The following is a 20,355-nucleotide window of genomic DNA, read 5'->3' as shown; positions in this document are numbered from 1 at the left end:
CCCACCAGAGCATCCGGGCAGCGGGAGCCTCTGTTCCTCGGTCCCCGGTGGCCGCTGCTGGTCGGTCCTCAGAGATGAGCGAGGTTCTAGCGCCCGCCGGCCTCCTCTTGTGCACCTTTGGTCCCTGTGCCTGGGAGTCAGGGTTACCGACTAAACCCGCATGCACTGGGCTTTCGGGCATCCAGGGGGAGCGCTCCTGCGTTTCTCCAAGCTGCTCTCCCGTGTGGAGCCGACTACCTCATGCACACACTTGTTCAGCCGGCTGCTGCCGCACGCCAGACACTGGGCACCAGGAAGGAGCCACGAGCAGTGTGCTCTCAGACCTCAGCAACGGCCTCCCCAAGCTGCGAATTGTATTCTTCTCTCATCTGAGGTCATTCCACACAAATGCATCACCAGGGGCGTAACACACAGGCGGGGGGCTCGGTCCAGTCTCTCCCCACCCTTGTTTGACTCACTCGGGGAGGCGGGGGTCCAAGGGCAGACCCCCGAGGCGGAAGCTGGGTGGGAGGGGAGCCAGGAGAGACGGGCAGGGAGAAGCAATGCGGGCTCGGAGGAGAGAGCCTGCCCAGGAGCCCGGGAAGGCGCGGGCTCAACGCCAGGGAGGTAAAGGCGTTCGTGCCATTTGCATTAATTCTCCAAAAGCCCCGCAGATCTGGCATCTACCTGCGATAACTGCCTAGTTGCTTTTTTTAACGTTCATGAAAACGTTCATTTTTAGCACAGCTAATTTTAACCCATTTTCAAATCAACCTTTCCTGGCGATGAGTGGATATGATTTGCTTCCATGAACACCCCCACTGACTGTGTCTCAATCTGGTGCTGCCACTGAGCGGCGGCAGATCTGTAATCACAGATGCTCTGTGACCCCAGTCGTCCGGCTTCCTAGACCGAGCCGCCTCTCCTGCCCCCTCTCCCACCGACAGGCACAAGCACAGCTTCCTGCTGAGCGTTTGCCCCTCTGCCCACTCCCACTGCCCAACAGGCCCACGCATGTCACAGAGGAAACTGGGTTTAGTCCTCGGTGGGTAAAGGGTCCAACCCGGGGCGTGACCACCACCAGCCTGAGCTTTGCACAGGAGGGCAGGGCTCAAGTCTGGACTCTGCCCCCAGGTGACCTTGGGGAAGTCCCCCAACCCTCATCTGCGAGGCCCACATGGCGAGGCCAGAAGGACGGAAGAGACCCCAAAACGGTGCCTTTCCTGTGTTCACTGTCACCAGCAGGCACTCTGCTCTGTGACCCCCAGGACCACAGCCCACCTCCAGTGACCCCAGAGCTGCCACGCCTGCAGACAGAGCACCTGCCCTTCTTCTGGCTCTCGGTCTGCCTGCAGCTCACTGTAGAACAAGTCTTGTTTCCTGCGTCCCTGGAACTGCTCTCCCAAGAGGCAGTCTCACCAGTGTCCTCTGCATCTTACTTCCTGGAGGGCCATCTGTCCCACTCCCCCCTTCAGACCCCCAGCCGAGGTCCCATCACCTGCTACAGAGCACACGTCTGGAATCAGACTAACCCCAACTCGCCCTTCAAATCTGTAACCACCGGCCCAGCCACTTTCACGGGACTTTGACAGACAAGGTGCCTGACTCTAGGGTCTATTCAGAGAGAGGTCTGGGGCCAGCAGTGCCTGGGCACCGCCTGGGCCCTGTGAGCAGGGAACCACCCAGACCTGAGGAACCTAGATCAGCGTTTTCACAAGACCCGACGGTCCCTGAGCACGTGGGGCTCAGGCTGCTGGGCTGCGGACATCGGACTGGCCCAGGCCACAGATACACCTCTCACACGTGGCCTAGAAGGGATAACTGATGACACTTCTAAAAATCAAGAGGTTTTGCACAAAACCCATCTCCAGCTTTTCTCAATCAAAGAGGGGGCAGCTCCAGTCCGCATGCACAGCGGCTGCCCCGTCAGCAGGGCAGGGGCTCTCAGTGCACCACACCCACACCCTCCACGATGGCCTCCACCCCCGTCGCTCCGGCGGCCTCTCGGCGCCCCGGGCATTTGGGTCTGAAGCTCCCCGGCACGTGTCCTGGGAGCTGCACCAGCCTCCTTGCCGTTCGTGCTCAGGCCTCACACCCACGGCCCCTCTGCCCGGACGCCCTTCCATCTGCGTCTGCATGGCTCCCCCGCACCCCCCGGGGTCTCTACCCGTCGCCCCCCGCTCAGGAGGCGCTGCGGGGCCACCTCTGTCTTCCGGCCTGACCCTCCCACGTTTGCCCTCACAGGCCGCGTCCCTTGAGCACTGCATTTTTCCAGAATAACGCCTAGAAAGCCTAGGGGTCACCTGGAACTCAACAATTCACTGATGAATGGACGAGAGACCACAGGCTGGGCCACCTCGCCCTCTGGGCTTCATTTTCTCCACTTGTCACAGGACAAGGAGGGGGCTTGGTCACAGGACCACTCAGACCTCCGGGCACTACTGACACAGGCTCTGCGTGGCGGCAGGGCGGTGCCTTTGCCGGGGGCTAATGTGAGTGGCTGGACTCTCCCGTGACACCAGAAGGTTGCAGACTGAGCCACGAGGGCCGAGGCCCGGGCAGGAGGGAGGAGAAGGGGGCCCGGGTGGAGGACAGAGGCGGAGGGTGAGCCTCACAGAGGCCGTGCTTCTCATCTGCCAGGGCCTGATGTGCCAGGAGATATGAGTGGTGTCAGGACCCGTGGACTAGGATAAGCAAGGGTGGCAGAGGAAGCAACTGAGTGGACGGGCCAGTAGAGCGGACGTCTCGTGCAGTCAGGGGAGCTGATGCTCAGGCCTCACGAACAGGGGCTTACTCTCCCGACTTCAGTGCACTCTGCTATGTTGTCATCTTATTTCATTCTTCTTTAAATCACTAGCAACGGCCCACCGCACTGATCTCCCCGGCAACCAACGGTTCACAACCCAGCGTGCGCCCCGACTTAGGATCGAAGAGCTGCAGGTCAACGAGAGAAAGGTGTTTTTTTCTGTTTTTTTGGCTGCGTCGGGTCTTAGTTTCGGCAGGCGGGATCTTTCGTTGCGGCGCACGGGCTTCTCTCTAGTTGTGCCGTGTGGGTTTTCTCTCTCTGGTTGTGGCGCACGGGCTCCAGAGTGCGTGGGCTCTGTAGTTTGCAGCACGCGGTCTCTTTTGCTGAGGTGCACAAGATCAGTAGTTGTGGCTCCGTGGCAGGTGGGATCTTAGTTCCCTGACCAGGGAGGGAGCCCGCATCCCCTGCATTGGAAGGCGATCCGCCAGGGAAGTCCCGAGAAAGGGCTTTGATCGAGCACGTGTGAAGGATGGAAACGAATAGGGAGGAGGTGTCAGTCACTCAACTGCCCCTGAAAGGTCACACCTTCAAGAAAACGCTCCCACCGGGACTGATTGTGGGGGGTCACACCTGCCTGGACAACAGGTGCGCTGGGCGGACAGGTGGGCTTGCACCCCTCAAGTCTACGACAGAACTGCCTGCTCTGAAACTAAAAGCTGCTGGTCAACGCCTGGGCTTCATCTCACGCGTCGTCAGTTTTCCCAGGAGTAACCTAGCAACTCCTGGCGACTCCGTCTGATGGCGTTGCTGCGAAGTCTGCTCACCCCACCCTCGCTTGAAGCTTCCTCACGAGCAGAGCAGAGGGGGTCATCTGTTCAGATCGACAGTGTTGCGTGTGTCCGTGCGGGGAGTTTGCGGGATGGGGGGCGGAGCAGCCCCCATGTCCTCCTAGGGATCGCCAGGAACTCCTCTCCGGAGTCCCCATAAGTAACCCACAGTCTGCTTGTAAAATCCATGATACGCTTTGCAACGGAAAGAGCGCCCTGCTCACCACCTTCCACCCGCAATACGCCAACCTCATCAGCCCTCCTGCCCTCTGCACTTGCTGTTCTCAGCCTGGAATATTCCTCTCCCAGGCCTTCTAGAGACAAGACTCTGCTGGCCATTCAAATGTCACTTCCTCGGAGACAACCCCCCAGATCACACTCCCCGAAGGCGTCCCCCTCCCCACCTGCCTCTCCTCCATCGCTCCCTCCAAGGTTCTTCCTACACTTACTGCTCTCTGAACTTACTGATTTACCCCCTCATTTGTTTATGCTCTGTCTTTCCCACTCGAATATAAACTACTCCAAAGCAGAAACGCATGGTTTTTCTTGTTTACAAATGAACCTCTGGGCCTGGCGACACACCCGATAGGTATCTGTCGAATGATGGTGGATAAGGAACCAACCCTTAGGTAAATACTGCTTGCAGTCTGGGTGTTGCTATAAGAACCACACCTTCCCTAACAAAACCGATGCAATCACGGGCTCATCAAATACTTCCTGACACCCAGTGTGTGCAGTGCCTGGGCTACAACACTCAGGAGAACAGAGTCTGTTCATAAACAGACAGACCCTGCGAGTGGATGTACCCTGAGAGGGCGGGGCCGCATGACGGGTGGCGGGTTTGCCAGAGCAGGTCATACAGCAACAGAGACTCAGCCGGCCCGGGGCATCTTATTGCCCGTCAGCCGCCACCTCCCTTCCCTCAGGCACACGGGAGTGGGGAGGTCAGAGCATCCTCCTGACAAGTGGCCGGTGTGCCGAGCGGCTGGAGGACTCAGCTCCACTGACACAGGAGGAGAAAGGCCCTGCCCAGCTGCAGCCCCACTGCCTCAGGTGAGAGCTCTGGCCCAGCATCACCACAGAGCTTCAAGAGCAGCAGAAATTCACAGTCGTAAAAAACCTTCAATCTCCAAAACCAGTGTGGGATGAAGCCAAACGTGTCTCAGGTGCCCGAGCCGCCCTGCGTCTTAGGAGATCCTAGAGGAAGCCCCGTCGACTCCCTGCTCTCCCACCCCCGCCAGGAAATTCAGTTTTCTCCGTGGGCCTAAGAAGCCAAGGAAGTCGTCACGCTCAGGTGTCAGGGACTGAGCATAGTTCAGAAGATCCTACCACGGGGCATCTGCATTTTTGTAAGTTATTTATTTACTTTTGGCTGCATTGGGTGTTCGTTGCTACACGCGGGCTTCCTCTAGTTGCGGCGAGCGGGGGCTACTCTTCGTTGAGGTGCGTGGGTTTCTCATTGCGGTGGCTTCTCTTATTGAGGAGCACGGGCGGCTCTAGGTGCTCAGCCTTCAGGAGTTGCGGCACGCGGCCTCAGTAGTTGTGGCTCGAGAGCTCAGTAGTTGTGGCTCGTGGGCTCAGTAGCTCTGCGGCACGTGGGATCTTCCTGGACCAGGGCTCGAACCTGTGTCCCCTGCATTGGCAGGTGGGTTCTTAACCACTGCGCCATCAGGGAAGCCCCACATCTGCATTTTTAAAGATCACTCTGTCTTCTCTTACAAGCTAGGCCTCCCTTGAACCACAGAAGTTAATCTCTAGTTCTTAGTGCTGACCAAGCCTAGTAGGCAATAAAGATTAAATATTCTGAAGCAGAGAAACCCAACCAGGAGGGGCCTCTTCCATCTTTAACCTGAGGATAGACGTCCTGGCCCCGTTTGGAGAGAAGGATGCAGGGGGTGGTCGGAAATCCCCTCCCCCACCTCAGGGCTCACTCCCGCTGGGGCTGGAAGTCAGGTCCCTCAGAAACAGGTCCAGGGCCCCATCTGCAGCCCAGGGTCTCCTGTCTCACAGCAGAAATGCTCCGAGGACACGGTGTGGCCACCCTGGACATAGATGCAACTGTATGCCACCACTGGTGACACTTTCTCTGGACATCCAGGCACACTGCTTATAGCCGAGGACCTCGCTCTGCTGGACACGCCCATGGCACAGGGAGGGTCTCACAGCCCAGTGACCAAAGACAGGAAACGCAGCCATGACCACCTCCTGGGCAGCATGTGCATCCTCGAGAGGGACCCAGGGTCTGCTCAGGTGCTGGCTGAGGAAACCCAGAGCACAGGAGCTTCTGCAAAGAAGCAGAGCCTCGTGGGGGTCCCCAACCACTGGGCCTCCCTACCTGTGCAGGCTCCCGTCTGCCCTGCTGCGGCTGAAGCCCCCGGCGCTGACGACGAAGACCTGCCACCCGGCCCCCACTGCAGGCTGACGGAGAGGGGGCACCTCATCGCAGTCCAAGAGCCCCTCCCCACCTGGCGCTTACCTCCAGCGGGACCACCTGCATCAGGATGGCGAAGTTGGTGAGGTGTGTGCAGCGGCAGACAGAGTAGCTGAGGTTCCCTTCGGCGAGAGCGCAGCCCTGGCTCGACCAGATGCCTTCTCCGGAGCTGAGGACACAGGAGGAACCGTCAGTGGGAAGCAGAGCCCACCCTTGGCCCGTGGGCTGAGACAGCGTCCTCACCACCAGGCTGAGGAGGCCAGGGTGTTTCTGGTGTTGATCAGGGCCCACGAAACAGCACCTCTTTCCTCCCGGGAGGGGAAAGCGGCATAACCACTCTGGCCCAATCGCTGCAAAACACCTGGTCCAGCAGCCAATAAACATGGAGTGTCTACCGGCCATCTGTATGTCTTCTTTGGAGAAATGTCTATTTAGATTTTCTGACCATTTTTGATTGTTGTTGTTGTTGTTATCGAGTTGTATGGGCCCTTTGTATATTTTGGAAATTAAGCCCTCATCAGCTGCACCATTTGCAAATGTTCTCTCCCATTCCGTAGGTTGTCTTTTCATTTTGTTGATGGTTTCCTTTGCTGGCATATACCCAGACAAAACTATAATTCAGAAAGATCCATGCATCCCAATGTTCACAGCAGCACTGTTCACAACAGCCAAGACATGGAAGCAACCTAAGTGTCCATCGACAGAGGAATGGATAAGGAAGATGTGGTACATGTATACACAATGGAATACTACCCAGCCACAAAAAAGAATGAAATAATGCCATTTGCAGCAACGTGGATGCAACTAGAGATTATCATACTAAGCGAAGTTAAGTCAGAAAGACAGAGACCAATACCATATATCACTTACATGTGGAATCTAAAATACAACACAAATGAACATATCTATGAAACAGAAACAGACTCACAGACCTAGAGGACAGACTTGTGGTTGCCAAGGGGGAGGGGGGTTGGGGGAAGGATGGATTGGGAGTTTGGGATTAGTAGATGCAAGCTATTATATAGAGAATGGATAAACAACAAGGCCCTACTGTATAGCACAGGGAACTATATTCAGTATCTTGTGACAAAACATAATGGAAAAGAATATGAAAAAGAATATATATATCTATAACTGAATCACTTTGCTGTACAGAAGAAATTAACACAACATTGTAAATCAACTGTACTTCAATAAAATCTAGAAAGCGTGAAGTGTGCGGGTCCTGCAACCGAGCAATCCCACTTCTAGAGAATTCCGAGCTCTGTGCACAGGGATGCGTCTGGGGTATTTACTGAATGATGCGTGACACTAGAGAACATTTTAAAGTTCCCTGATGTCCACCTCGGGGACCTGGATACAATTTGGTAGGGTGTATACATCAGTCAGAAGCAGCATGTATCCATACGGATGAAACACAGAAACTTCATATACAATGTTGAATGCAATAGTAATGATGCAAGGGCATGACACGCAAGAAGATCGTATATTTTCTATGAATATAACCATAAATTATAGATAAATTATTGAGAAAACCCCACAGAGAGGGCAAGAGACCAGGATAAGATGTAAAAGTCTTTTACATATTTACTTTTTTATAATTTTTTAAAGGATAATGTTTTGAGGTATTACTTGCTTTATTTCTTAAAGTATAAACCTAGACAAAAATGACATGAAGCAAAAATGCACAAATGTTAACTGTGGTTCACTCTTGTGGTGAGAATATGAGCGACTACAATTTTCTTCCCTGTATCTCTCTCTATTTTCAAATTCACAGAAAGGACGCTTAAATGGTTCTTCCCAGAAACTGCAACTTTGAGTGATGAGCAAAGACAAATCTTTGCTTTGGCCAAAGGCAGGGGCCCCTGGGGAAAGCTTTTATAAAGCTGAAGAAATTTAAAGGCTCTAGTTTCTCTTTGCTGTACATTCAGTCTTCACGGCAATGTCAGCCGTGGATGAGAAAGGTGGCCGTCCCAGAGGGATGATGGATAAACACAGTCCTGCGCGCTCCTGCGGTGTTCTGTGAACAAAGCACACACTAGCGGCATCTTTATTTTCATCCCAGAGGCAGAGGGTGTCCCTGTGAGGATGCTGTGCGATTGTAGCTCTCGGTGAGCTTGGGCAGCGTGGAACCCGAGGAAAAGGTGGGAAGGGTCGTCTGGAGGAGGCTGAGGGGTGGCACTGAGCCTGAGGGCCGAGGCTCGGGGACAGCGGCTTCAGAGGCAGCGTTTGTGATGAGTGAGGTGGGGAGCATTTAGCAGAGATCAGAGAGCACAGCCAGCACCACTCGAACCTACCAGTTTTCAGGAGCAACCCCCAGTAACATCAGGATCAAAGGCCCTTAAAGATGGGCACGTCCTGCCCCACCCTGCCACTTGTTAGGGCTAACCTGTCCCCGGCCCTCGAGAACCAGCGACACCGGCTGCTGGGCTGTATGTGACCTTTGTCCATGGAAGGTATGAAGGCCACACTTGAATTAGAGGGTGACCTGAGAAGTAGCGGGCACGCATTCAGGGAGCGTGGTCCTAGGGTGGAACGTGTCCCCTCTGCTGGCGCCAAGAGTGACTGCGAATTAAAAACCGTGAAAGTCACATTTTCCCAAATGGAGCCACGAAGCCGTGACGATGTCTTCATTAACCAGGGGAGCTGAGCCCCGCGTGGCATCCCCTCTGTGTGTGTGTGAAGACCCACATCCCAGGGAACCCGTGGCAACAAGAAGCCTGGTTCCCCGACTTGTGAGTAAATAGATCTGCCATGGCAGCCAGGTCAGGAGATAGCAAATAACAGGAAAATATGCGTCTTACCCTGTGACCTAGGAAGTTGGCATCTGAGCAGAAAACTGTTCTTTCACGAGCATAAATGGAATGTGTGTATATAAATATGAAAAAAATACTACGTATCAGTGAAAAGAGATGTGGGCAGAACACAAAATAAGGATGGTGGAATGATGCAAGAAACATGGAACTAAACAACACCATATATTTCCCAAGAACATAAATATAAAACATGCATAAATGATCAAAAAATACACACAAAAATCTCCCCACTGTGGCTACTACAGGCAAGAGGAGAGATCAGGATAAGATCTAAAGGTCCAATGGGACATATGCTCTTCTTATAATGTTTTCTTTTTTAAAAGAATAATGTTTTGATATATTGCTTCTATCATTTGTTAGAGTGTAAGTCTAGGGAAAAAAAGCGACCCAGAATTCTAAGCTCAGTGAGAATATCTTTCAAAAATAAAAGTCCGCTGAACTTCCTGCCAGCAGACTCACACTACAAGAAAAGTTACAGGAATATACCAGACGGAAACTGTGACCTACACAAAGAAATGAAATAGCTGGAGATGGAAAAAATGAAGGGAAATATGCAGTTATTATTTTCTTGATCTGAATTGCTTTAGAGGATAACTAACTTTCTAAAGCAAAAATCCTAGCAATGTATTGTGCGTTTCTGGCATCTGTAAAGGTAAAATGTACAACAAGAATAGTGCAAAGGATGGGCAAGAAGAATTGTGAAAAGATTGTTGTAATGTCTCAGAATACATGTGTGGTGGTATAAAATATTATAGGAAGGTAGACACGGATGAATTAAAGATATATACTCTAAGCCCCAGGGCAACCACTACAAAAAATTAAAAGGAAGTATACACCAGAGGTCAATAGGAGAGATAAAATGGTACCAAAAATACACACAAATACACACTAGGGGGGTGGGATAGGGAGGGTGGGCGGGAGACGCAATGGGGAGGAGATATGGGGATATGTGTATATGTATAGCTGGTTCACTTTGTTACACAGCAGAAACTAACACACCATTGCAAAGCAATTATACTCCAGTAAAGATGTTAAAAAAAAATACACACAAAAATCCAACTGGAGTAAGAAAAAGAGAGTATAAGAAGCAACAAAATAAAAGTAGATCATAACCTGGACAGGCGTGTGACCGAGCATGGACACCCTGGGCCCCCTCCCGCCCCTCCTCTGCTCCCTTCTCGCCCCGGGACCCTCCCACGCAGATAGTACCTGAAGTCCAGGAAGGCGCAATACAGGAAGATCCGGTTGCTCTCATTGGTAGTCTCGATGTACTGCCTTTGAGTCTGAAATGACAGAGGATGGACACGCCTCATGATCCAGCCGGAGAAGCCGAGCTACCAAAACTGCTGTGACAGCCGCACCCTCACAGCCCACAAGACCCCACGGGGCTGGCAATACACAAAGCCCTTGACCTCCCGTCGCAACCCTTGTGGTCGGAGAGGGCGGGTCACCCGGCCCCATCTCTCTCCCGGCTCTCCTTCGCCAGGGCTGCCGCCTCAGGGCCTTTGCACTTGCTGTGTCCTCCCTCTACAAAGCTCTCCCCCAAGACAACGCCGTGGCTCCCACCCTCCCGGCCTTCTCCTCAGGAGACCCTGCCGGCTCACTCAAAACAATACCAACCTGCCCATTCCTCTTACCGCGTTTCTTCATAGCACTGATCTCCATGCAGCACATTATGTATTTACTTATTTATTTGTGGGCTGTCTTCCTCTCTAGAGCACGCACACAGTGAGCTATCTCGTTTACTGCTGTACCCTGGTGCCTACCCTAGTGTCTGGCACGCAGCAGGCGCTTACTAAGTATTTATTGAACCAATGGACAAAAGAACGAATAAGTGAACAGTTCCATCAATGACCCTGTTCCTAGGATTCTCGCTCGTCCCTGGGCTTTTCCGGAATGCCAGCTCAGGGCACCTGGCAGCAGCTGCTCTGCCTCAACGAGATGCAGAGACTCGTCCAGGAATCTTGCCAGGGAGCTTGGGAAGCCAGCGGCACCACAGGAGACTGGGCTCAATGGTATCTAATCGACTCCCAATCAATAGTTCAAGAACCTCTTATCTGATGTCCCCGGACACGCAACCACCGGGCTGGGCTGCAGGAGAATGCGTGGGTCAGAAACCGACAGGGGCATCCTCTCGCTGAGCACCCACTGGTTCAGGAGACAGGGGCCTGGTACTCAGGGAGCTGAGCTTACCTGAGCCTCAAACCCTATAAGGAAACTCAGGGAGCAACACAACCAAAGGCTCAAGGAAGTCCACGGGAGAAACCCTAAGAAGGTTCAGCCTCCCTTTTCCTCACCCTGTTTTTAGGCTGCGGCCGAGACGCCTGACCTCATCCACATGCCACCTGGGCCACCCCGGCTGGCACCCCATCCCATGTTCAATGCTGAGGACGGTTTTCAAAGAGTGGTCCTCACAGCAGCCTCAGCATCACCCCAGGCCACCCCTGGGCCCCAGCACAGAATCAGAAACTCTGGGGGTGAGGACGGCCTCTGGATTTTCACAAGCCCTTCAGGTGACGCACCTGAACCTGAGAACCACTAGAAGCCGGACAGAGGCTGCCTATTCTGCCCCCTCCTCGTGTCTCAGCCTGCTGTGACCCTGCTCAGTCCCAGACAGCCCTGAGGCTGCAGCCATTCAGAGCCACAGAAGGTCATTAGCAGGGGAACTGCAGTGTGCGATGTGCAAACCCCACAGAATCGAAAATACACGTAAGAACCTGCTGGTGACCCCTGCCCAGTCTCAGCGAGGCTTCCTTGGCCCCGGGCAGGACCAGACCCTCCAGGACACTGCTATGTGCCGTTTTTCCCCCTTTTTTTCTCCCTCTACCCCTATATTGCCCCTCCCCGCCCACTTCCCTCTCCGCACTGGTAACCGCTAGTTTGTTCTCTGTATCTGTGACTCTGTTTCTTCTTTGTTGTATTCACTAGTCTGTCGTATTTTAGATTCCACATACAAGTGACATCACACAGTATGTGTCCTCCTCTGTCTGACATTTCACTTAGCACAATGCCCTCCAAGTCCATCCATGTTATTGCAAATGGCAAAATTTCATTCTTTTTTATGGCTGAGTAGTATTCCATTGTATATATGGAACACATCTTCCTTATCCATTCATCTTTTGATGGACGCTTAGGTACTTCCATACCTCACGATCGTAAATAGTGCTGCTATGAACATTGGGGTGTATGTATCTTTTCAAATTAGTGTTTTTATTTTTGGTTTTTTTTCAGCTATAGACCCAGGAGTGGGATTGCTGGGTCATATGGTAGTTCTATTTTTAGTTTTTTAAGGAATCTCCATACTGTTCTCCACAGTGGCTGTATCAGTTTCCATTCCCGCCAACAGTGTAGGAGGGTTCCCTTTTCTCCACACGCTCATTTGTTATCTGTGTTCCTTTTGACGATAGCCATTCTGACGGGTGTGAGGTGATATCTCACTGTGGTTCTGATTTGCATTTTCCTGAATTCGTGATGTTGAGCATCTTTTCACGTGCCTGCTGCCATCTGCATCTGCTCTTTGGAAAAATGTCTATTCAGTTTTTCTGCCCATTTTTAAATCAGGTTGTTTGTTTGTTTGACGTTGAGTTATATGAGCTGCTTCTGTAATATATGTTGGATATTAACCCCTTATCGGTTGTATCATTTGCAGATATCTTTTCCCATTCAGTAGGTTGTCTTTTCGTTTTGTCACGGCTTCCTTTGCTGTGCAAAAGCTTTTCAGTTTAACTAGGTCCCATTTGTTTAAACTACGTGTGACGCTTGTGCAAAGTAATGAAATGTGACGGCAGCGGCACTAGAAGGGGGCAGCAGCCAGGCGCCCGTGTCATCAGAGGCCCGGAAGCTCCCCCAGGAAGAAGGGTCACCCCTCCTCTCATCGCCAGCCCTGCTCTGAGCGCAGGGAAGCACTTCCACGTGGGAGCGGCACAGAGGCCGAAGTCCTGACCCTCTGACTCTGGATCTAAATCACTCTTCAAGGGGAGTTTAAAAATCAGGCACGACCCACGAGCCAAGTGCCTGTGTGGTCGGCAGGTGGAGGGCAGACCGGGGTCTGGGGCCAGGATCACACCCAAGACGGGAAACTCCTGCCTCTGTCTGGGTTCCTCCCGGCTCTGCGCCTGTGATGGAAAAAGCAGATCCCCTCCTTCTGTGTTTGAAGTTTGCAGCTGAAATGGAACAAAGGCTCTCAGCACATCTCCAGGGAAGGAGACCTAGACGGTTCCCAGGAACACCACTGGATGGTGTGAACACACCGGCCACGGTGCTGCCAGAGAAAGGAGGGCGAGGCTTCCAGGTCACGGCCCACTTTCCCAGAGGTGTGGGAGGCGCCGTCCACCCATCAGCCTCCCGAGTGCCTGGGCGACATCCCAGCCAGTCACCCCGGGGCCCAGGAGGTGGGGTGCCCCATCAGGGTGGGGTGGGCGAGTAGCATCCCCCTTGAACCCCTCCTGGGTCCTGAGGCCGAGGACTCTGTGGAGCCCTGTGGTCCACAGGGAAGCCCTGACTCTTCACCAGACGTGTCCACCTAAGCACATCCCATGGGGAAGGGCTACACGCGCCCTGCGGAATCTCTCCTACAGGATCTGAGACTTCTGCCAACAGCCATAAGGTCTTCCCATCTGGGGAGAAGCAAATGGGATTAATCGAGGATTCACTGTCTGCTGCCAGTACAGCAAGGGGTCTGCTTCTGAGAGACACACATCAGGAAAGGAGAAAATCTACCCGACAACAGCCTGTGAATGTTCCTTGTTTAGAAATGTGCTTGCTTTTTAGGCCAGTATAATCGTCCCTCGGTAGCCATGGGGGATTCGTTCCAGGAGCCCCGAGGATACCAAAGCCCACAGACGCTCAAGTGCTGTATAAAAAGTGGTGTAGTTTTTGCATATAACCTACACACATCCTCCTGTATACTCTAAATCATCTCTAGATTACGTATAACACCTAACACAATGTAAAGACTATGTAAACAGTTGTCAGTGCATGGGAAATTGATATTTTGCTTTTTGGAAATTTCTGGAATTTTTTTCTGAATATTTTCCATCCGAGGTTAGTTGAATCTGTGGATATGGAACCCTCAGATACGGAGGGCTGACTGTATATAGTTTAACTTATACATTGGCCGGAAAGGTACTTGCCTATCTCTGTCCCAAGCAAAACACAGATGTGTCCACAGCCCTTAATTCTGACCCTTAGTAAAGCAATGGAAGGGTCCAAGCGCCCCCCCATAGCTGTGGGCAGCTGCGCACGGCTGTCGCCACCCTCCTCTCCAGCCAGGCTCACCTCACAAGCCTGGGGCCAGGACTCTGCATGGTTGAAACGTCCCACCTTTAGGGGAGGCAAGAATCACAGAGGTAATGTCGAGTGGGGCTGACGGGGGACACCGTGCATCCAGCCTCAGCCTCCTCTGGCATCTTGGGGCGCTTCTTTCTCCCACAGAATCACAGGCAGTCCCTCCTGAAGATGCTAAGACAGACTCCAGCATCTTAGCCTCTGGCAGGACGGGGGCAGGGCAGGGCCCCATGAAGGAGACATCTGAGATTCACCTCTGGAAAGGGAGACCCGGGCAGCCTGCTGGGCTGAGCTGGCCCAAGTGCTGAGGGTGAAAGGTCAGACAGGGTGAGACGCTGAGACCTTTGACCTCACAGAGAAGGGGCTCCCGGGGGCTTTGTGGCTCCATGCCCTCACCACCCCAGCACCATCTGCACGGGATACAGCGGCACGGCTACCGGGTCCGGGTCAGAGACGCCCACCGAGGACCCGTCCAGAGCCGGGGAACGCGGGGTCCACACGTGCGGGGAACTCGGGTTTCCCCACCTTCCCTGTCCCTGCGGGGTGCTGGGCGCAGGGGTGGGTCCGGTGCCAGAAGGGAATTCAATTCTAACTGTGATCGCCTGCGGTTCCCCAGGCCCTCTCTCCTCTGTTAAACCTCACAGCTCCAGTTTGAGAGGAACGGGGCCTGCAGACTCCTGACTTTTACACTCACGGTTTATATTCGGTGTGTAAACCTGCCCAGCGGGTGAGGGAAACACGCAGAGAGGAAATTGCTCCGATGCTTCCAGCAAAAAGCAAAGAAAAAACACCTGTGAACTTACATGGGGATCTGGAATTAGAACAGCCGGCCGCAGAACTGAACAGAAAGTGTTTTCAAATCGTCCCCGTGGCGGCGTCTCAGAGCAGAGAGGTGGGTCCCAGGGAAGGCGGAGCAGGGAGCAGAAAACAGAAGCAGAAAGAGGCAGGAATGCGTGAGGACGAGGGCGGCCGTGAGCGCCTGTCAGCCCGCAGGTCGGGGCTCTTTCCATAAGCTCCTTCCCCATTTCACAGGAATGGGCTGCACAGATTCTTGTTTTTTAAAAAAGGAAAATCTTGGGCTTCCCTGGTGGCGCAGTGATTGGGAGTCCCCCTGCCGATGCAGGGGACACGGGTTCGTGCCCCGGTCCGGGAAGATCCCACGTGCCGCGGAGCGGCTGGGCCCGTGAGCCATGGCCACTGAGCCTGCGCGTCCGGAGCCTGTGCTCCGCAACGGGAGCGGCCACAACAGTGAGAGGCCCGCGTACCGCAAAAACAAAAAAACAAAAAAACAAAAAAACCCGGAAAATCTCGTGTTGAGCCACACACGTAGGGCTGTTTGATGCCAGACATCTTATTTATTTACAGCTCTCTCGCGAGTCTGGGGTCGCCACACTGATTTGCTTCCAGTTTTGTTTAAACAGGACCAGGGCACCTGTCCTGGCCTCAGATTCCTAACGTTTAATCCCACTTCAGCCCTTGCCCCCTGATTCCCCGCTCAAGATAACCACAGAAAGTCCTCCAGGGAACAGCGGCTCACAGACCCCAGTGCCAGGCCGGCTGTACCTAAGAGGGGCACCTTGACCCTGGAGGGTTTAACTCCCAAAGGAGACCCTCAATGCCCTCTCCTTCCTAATCCAAGAGGGGAGGGTGGAGGACACCTTGGGATTTGTCTGAATTAGGACAAATTCATTAAACTAGCAAAAATGTCTTTTCTAGGGAAAACATAAGATCCTCATTTTCCTGGAATCATCTCCTCCCATGAGAAAACATGCTCGATAAAAATATAAGTGCCATTACTTTTGTTATAGTGACTCATAAAATACATTCTGTACGTGCCCGCAAGTCTAAGATAACAACATTGTCCTAATACGGGGTGAATTTTCAGAAAGAAAATGAGTTACAAAGACACATCCTGACCGCCAGCAAATAGATCAGTGGAACAGAGTAGAGACCCAGAGACAGCCCACACAAGTCCAGTCAACTGACGTTTGACAAAGAATCAAAAATAATTTAATGAAGGAAGGATAGTTCTTTCACCAAATAATGCCAGAGCCACTGGACATCCATAGGACCATCAATCAATAAGCCAACCTAAATCTCACACCTTACAAAAAATTCACTGAAAATAGATCCTACAGTGAATGTTAAACATAAGACTGTAAAACTTTTAGATGATAACACAGAAAAAAAATCTTCAGGACCTACAGTCCATTGAAGAGTACTCAGCTATGACGCCAGTGTAGGAAATACATTCCAGCTGGTGGGAACATGAAACGGCACAGCCACTCTGCAAAAGCGTTTGGAAGTTTTAAGAAATATTGAAAATACTTATCCCATGACCCTGCAATTGCACTCCTGGGCATTTACCCCAGAGAAAGAGAAACTATTTCCACACAAAAACCTGTACACAATTCTTCATAACAGCTTTACTTGTAATTGTCAAAAATTGGAAACAACCAAAACACCCCTCAGTGGGTGACTGGCTAAACACACCGCAATTTATCCAGACCCTGGACGACTACTCAACAAAAAAGGTTTGAACTAGCGACACACGTGACAGCTTGTACGGATCTCACGGGCATTAGGTTGAATGAAAAAAGCCAATTTCAAAAGGCAAGGTCTGTATGATCCTATTATATACCCTTTTCAACATGACAAAATCATAAGGATGGAAAATATTGTTGGTTGCCAGGAGTTACGGATGGAAGTGCAACCAAAGATGTTTTGGGTGGTAAGGTGGTTCTGTATCTTGATTTCAGTGATGTTCTTGTGAATCTATCATTATTCCAAAATAAAAATTTTTTAGAGAGTTAAACCAGCATCAGATGAACGATCAACAAACCAAGCTTTCTAGCTGGAGGAAACACAACTTGGGCAGGAGATAAAATGTCCCCAACCATTAAGTCAGGGATTTTAATATCTAAGTTTCATTTTGATTAGCTGAATTCTGCACAGGAACGTGGAATTAGGTGGTAAGCCAGTTAAGGGGACCACAGGTCTCCTCGTCAGGGACAATACAACCATAACTCATAATTATCCTCTCCTCCTCCCTGGCGCCTCGGATCTCAACTATTTGTCACCACACGTGAGTCCCAGGCAAACCCAGCACATCGAGGTGCACAGCAGACCCGGGTGTAGGCCCGCTCACTTCCTCCCGGGACCTCCTCCTGCCTCCTGGGGCCCTGGTTGCTGTATTAACATCCCTTTTGGATCCTGAGGTGTGTGTGTTGTTCCCACTTAAAGCACAAGTATCTCTTGTGTGGTCTGGGCCAGAACCAAGGGAAACGATCGTTCCTCACAGGGTCCATCCGCAGCCTCCCGGCCCCCATCAGAGTCCAGCCCCACGCACAGCAAACTGGTCAGCTTGTTTTTTTTACATCTTTATTGGAGTATAATTGCTTTACAATGGTGTGTTCGTTCTGCTTTATAACAAAGTGAATCAGTTATACATATACATATGTTCCCATATCTCTTCCCTCTTGCATCTCTCTCCCTCCCACCATCCCTATCCCACCCCTCTAGGTGGTCACAGAGCACTGAGCTGATATCCTTGTGCTATGTGGCTGCTTCCCACTAGCTATCTATTTTATGTTCGGTAGTGTATATATGTCCATGCCACTCTCTCACTTTGTCACAGCTTACCCTTCCCCCTCCCCATGTCCTCAAGTCCATTCTCTGCGTCTGTGTCTTTATTGCTGTCCTGCCACTAGGTTCTTCAGAACCTATGCAGATCGCCAACAAATACATGAAAGAATGCTCAACATCATTAATCAGTAGAGAAATGCAAATCAAAACTACAGTGAGGTATCACCTCACACCAGTCAGAATGGCCATCATCAAAAAAGCTAAAAACAATAAATGCTGGAGAGGGTGTGGAGAAAAGGGAACCCGCTTGCACTGTTGGTGGGAATGTAAACTGATACAGCCACTATGGAGAACAGTATGGAGGTTCCTTAAAAAACTACAAGAAGAACTATCATACGACCCAGCAATCCCACTCCTGGGCATATACCCTGAGAAAACCATAATTCAAGAAGAGTCATGTACCACAATGTTCACTGCAGCTCTATTTACAATAGCCAGGACATGGCGGCAACCTAAGTGTCCATCAACAGATGAATGGATAAAGAAGATGTGGCACATATATACAAAGGAATATTACTCAGCCATAAAAAGAAACGAAATTGAGTTATTTGTAGTGAAGTGGATGGACCTAGAGTCTGTTATGCAGAGCGAAGTAAGTCAGAAAGGGAAAAGCAAATGCCGTATGCTAACACATATATAGAATCTAAAAAAAAAAAAAGCGGTCAGCTTGTACCTTCAGGTCTCCTTCTGGAATATTTCTCTTCCCAGATGTCTCTTACTCGTGGAATATTTGTGTTATAAATTTTTACCCTGGACACCTGGTTTGAATTTTTCAAAGACGTTTCACAGACTTTAATGTTATCTGAACTGTGATATAAGAAAGGGGAAAAAAAAGAAGCTAGACTTAAAATATGGCTTCAATATTGATCGCTTTGATCGTCCCCAAATGAACTCACTGCCTTTCCTTCCCGCCCTGAAGATGTTCCCCACGAAGGGAAAAGGAAGGGCAGTGATCCCTAAATCCAATGCCACCCACAGCCCGAAAATTCTGGGAGTATAAACTCAGCGATAACTTTGAATGTATCTCTGAAAAGAGTCTGCGGTCAAACAGGTAAATGCTGGACTTCCCTGGTGGCTCAGTGCTTAAGAATCCACCTGCCAGTGCAGGGGACACGGGCTCGAGCCCTGGTCCGGGAAGATCCCACATGCCGCGGAGCAACTAAGCCCGTGCGCCACAACTACTGAGCCTGCGCTCTAGAGCCTGTGAGCCACAACTACTGAAGCCCGTGTGCCTAGGGCCCGTGCTCCACAACAAGAGAAGCCACCGCAATGAGAAGCCCATGCACCGCAATGAAGAGTAGCCCCTGCTCGCCGCAATTAGAGAAAGCCCGCGCACAGCAACGAAGACCCAAAGCAGCTAAAAATTAATAAATTAATTAATTAAATTAGAAAAAAAACCCTTCCCCATGTATATCAGTATCCTCAGGTGGGAGGGAAAAAATAGTATTTTCATAACACAAACTATAAAGCAGAACTCTCGAAATAAATTTTTAGGATTTGCAGATAATCAGGAAATTTCAATTAGAGGTATACCCCTGGGAGTCACATCAGAAGGCCCCAGGGAGTCGAATACTTTTATTTCTCTGCAAATAATGAGATGGGTTTAAAGGTTATAAAATTCTGATCTGTTTTACAGCCTGGTTCTGTGGCCGCTAATAATAATAAATCCTGTTTGTGGTCTTGAACCCTCTTACAAACCACATTAAAAATGATGTTATTTTCCGTGAATGATGAGCAATTTTTCTTAGAAAAGAAAGTAGGAATTTAGAAGCCCACGACTTGCATTCTAGAACAGTCTAATGAAAGATGTGCTCAGTGAACCCTCCCCAGAGTGTTCTGTGATACGTGTTCCCGTGAGTCATCTTTGCTTCCCGTTTTCCTGCTTGTTACTCTATTTTATTAGCTCATATACAAGATAGTTTAACCCAAATTTCCCCAGGCCTTAAACTCACACATGCAAAAAGAAAAAAATCCTTTTCTTAAGGCAATAGAGAATATATAAAGCTTTTCCCTTGAAATTCTCTTCTCACATATTAAAAGACTACTCAGATATAAAATGAACACCTATTAACTATATTATCTAACTCATTAATGACTGAAGCAACCGCTAAGATGTTAGTATCTCTTCAAAGGAAAATGCAAAGAATCAGACATCTAGGAGGCCACCGGGAATGCTGAAGTGAACCTGCTTAACAGATACAAAACTGGCAAAACTGGTTGATATCCACAGGGAAATAATCATTCCACTGACTCCCCATCTCTGCCAGACAACATCTGCATTTCAGTGGACAGAATTACAGATCTCAGTGTGAACAGTTCATAGAAGATGATTTTGTAAGCCAGGTCCCAAAGGCCCTGAGATATGAACGTGGCCAATTACTTGTGAAATGAACACCTGTCGTCCTCAGGGTACAAAAACCATGTGAGGTTTTTTTCCAAACCACTAGGTTTGCTTCTATGGAAAAGCTTCTACTTAAAGATATATATCTTCCTGAACTGGCAGAGCAGACCAGCAGAATTTAGCAGCACTGAACACAGAAGTGCTTCCAAGAAAAAAAACAAAACACTCATCATCCGTCATGGTGTAAATATGGCCAAAAGGAGGATGCAAATGCTAGAGCACAG

The 20,355-nt window shown here is 50.8% G+C and overlaps 1 protein-coding gene across 4 annotated transcripts in view; it reads right to left on the bottom strand.

Moving 5' to 3' along the window:
• Positions 1-20,355, bottom strand: part of ADGRD1 (adhesion G protein-coupled receptor D1) — a 145,741-nt gene that overhangs the window by 41,247 nt on the left and 84,139 nt on the right. For all 4 annotated transcript variants that reach the window (XR_007471934.1, XM_049698649.1, XM_004276633.3 and 1 more), the window contains 2 exons: positions 10,009-10,082; positions 6,029-6,152 (listed from right to left, as the gene is read on the bottom strand). Coding sequence is in view for 3 of the 4 variants with exons in the window: in XM_049698649.1 (XP_049554606.1) it covers positions 6,029-6,152; positions 10,009-10,082 (198 nt within the window). In the remaining variant the exon portion in view is untranslated. The remainder of the gene's footprint in view (positions 1-6,028; positions 6,153-10,008; positions 10,083-20,355) is intronic.

The sequence above is a fragment of the Orcinus orca genome, chromosome 15 (assembly GCF_937001465.1).
Source record: "Orcinus orca chromosome 15, mOrcOrc1.1, whole genome shotgun sequence".
Classification (NCBI taxonomy): domain Eukaryota; kingdom Metazoa; phylum Chordata; class Mammalia; order Artiodactyla; family Delphinidae; genus Orcinus; species Orcinus orca.
The sequence above is the reverse complement of the archived record's forward strand: the minus strand, read 5'-3'. Positions and strand labels throughout refer to the sequence as shown.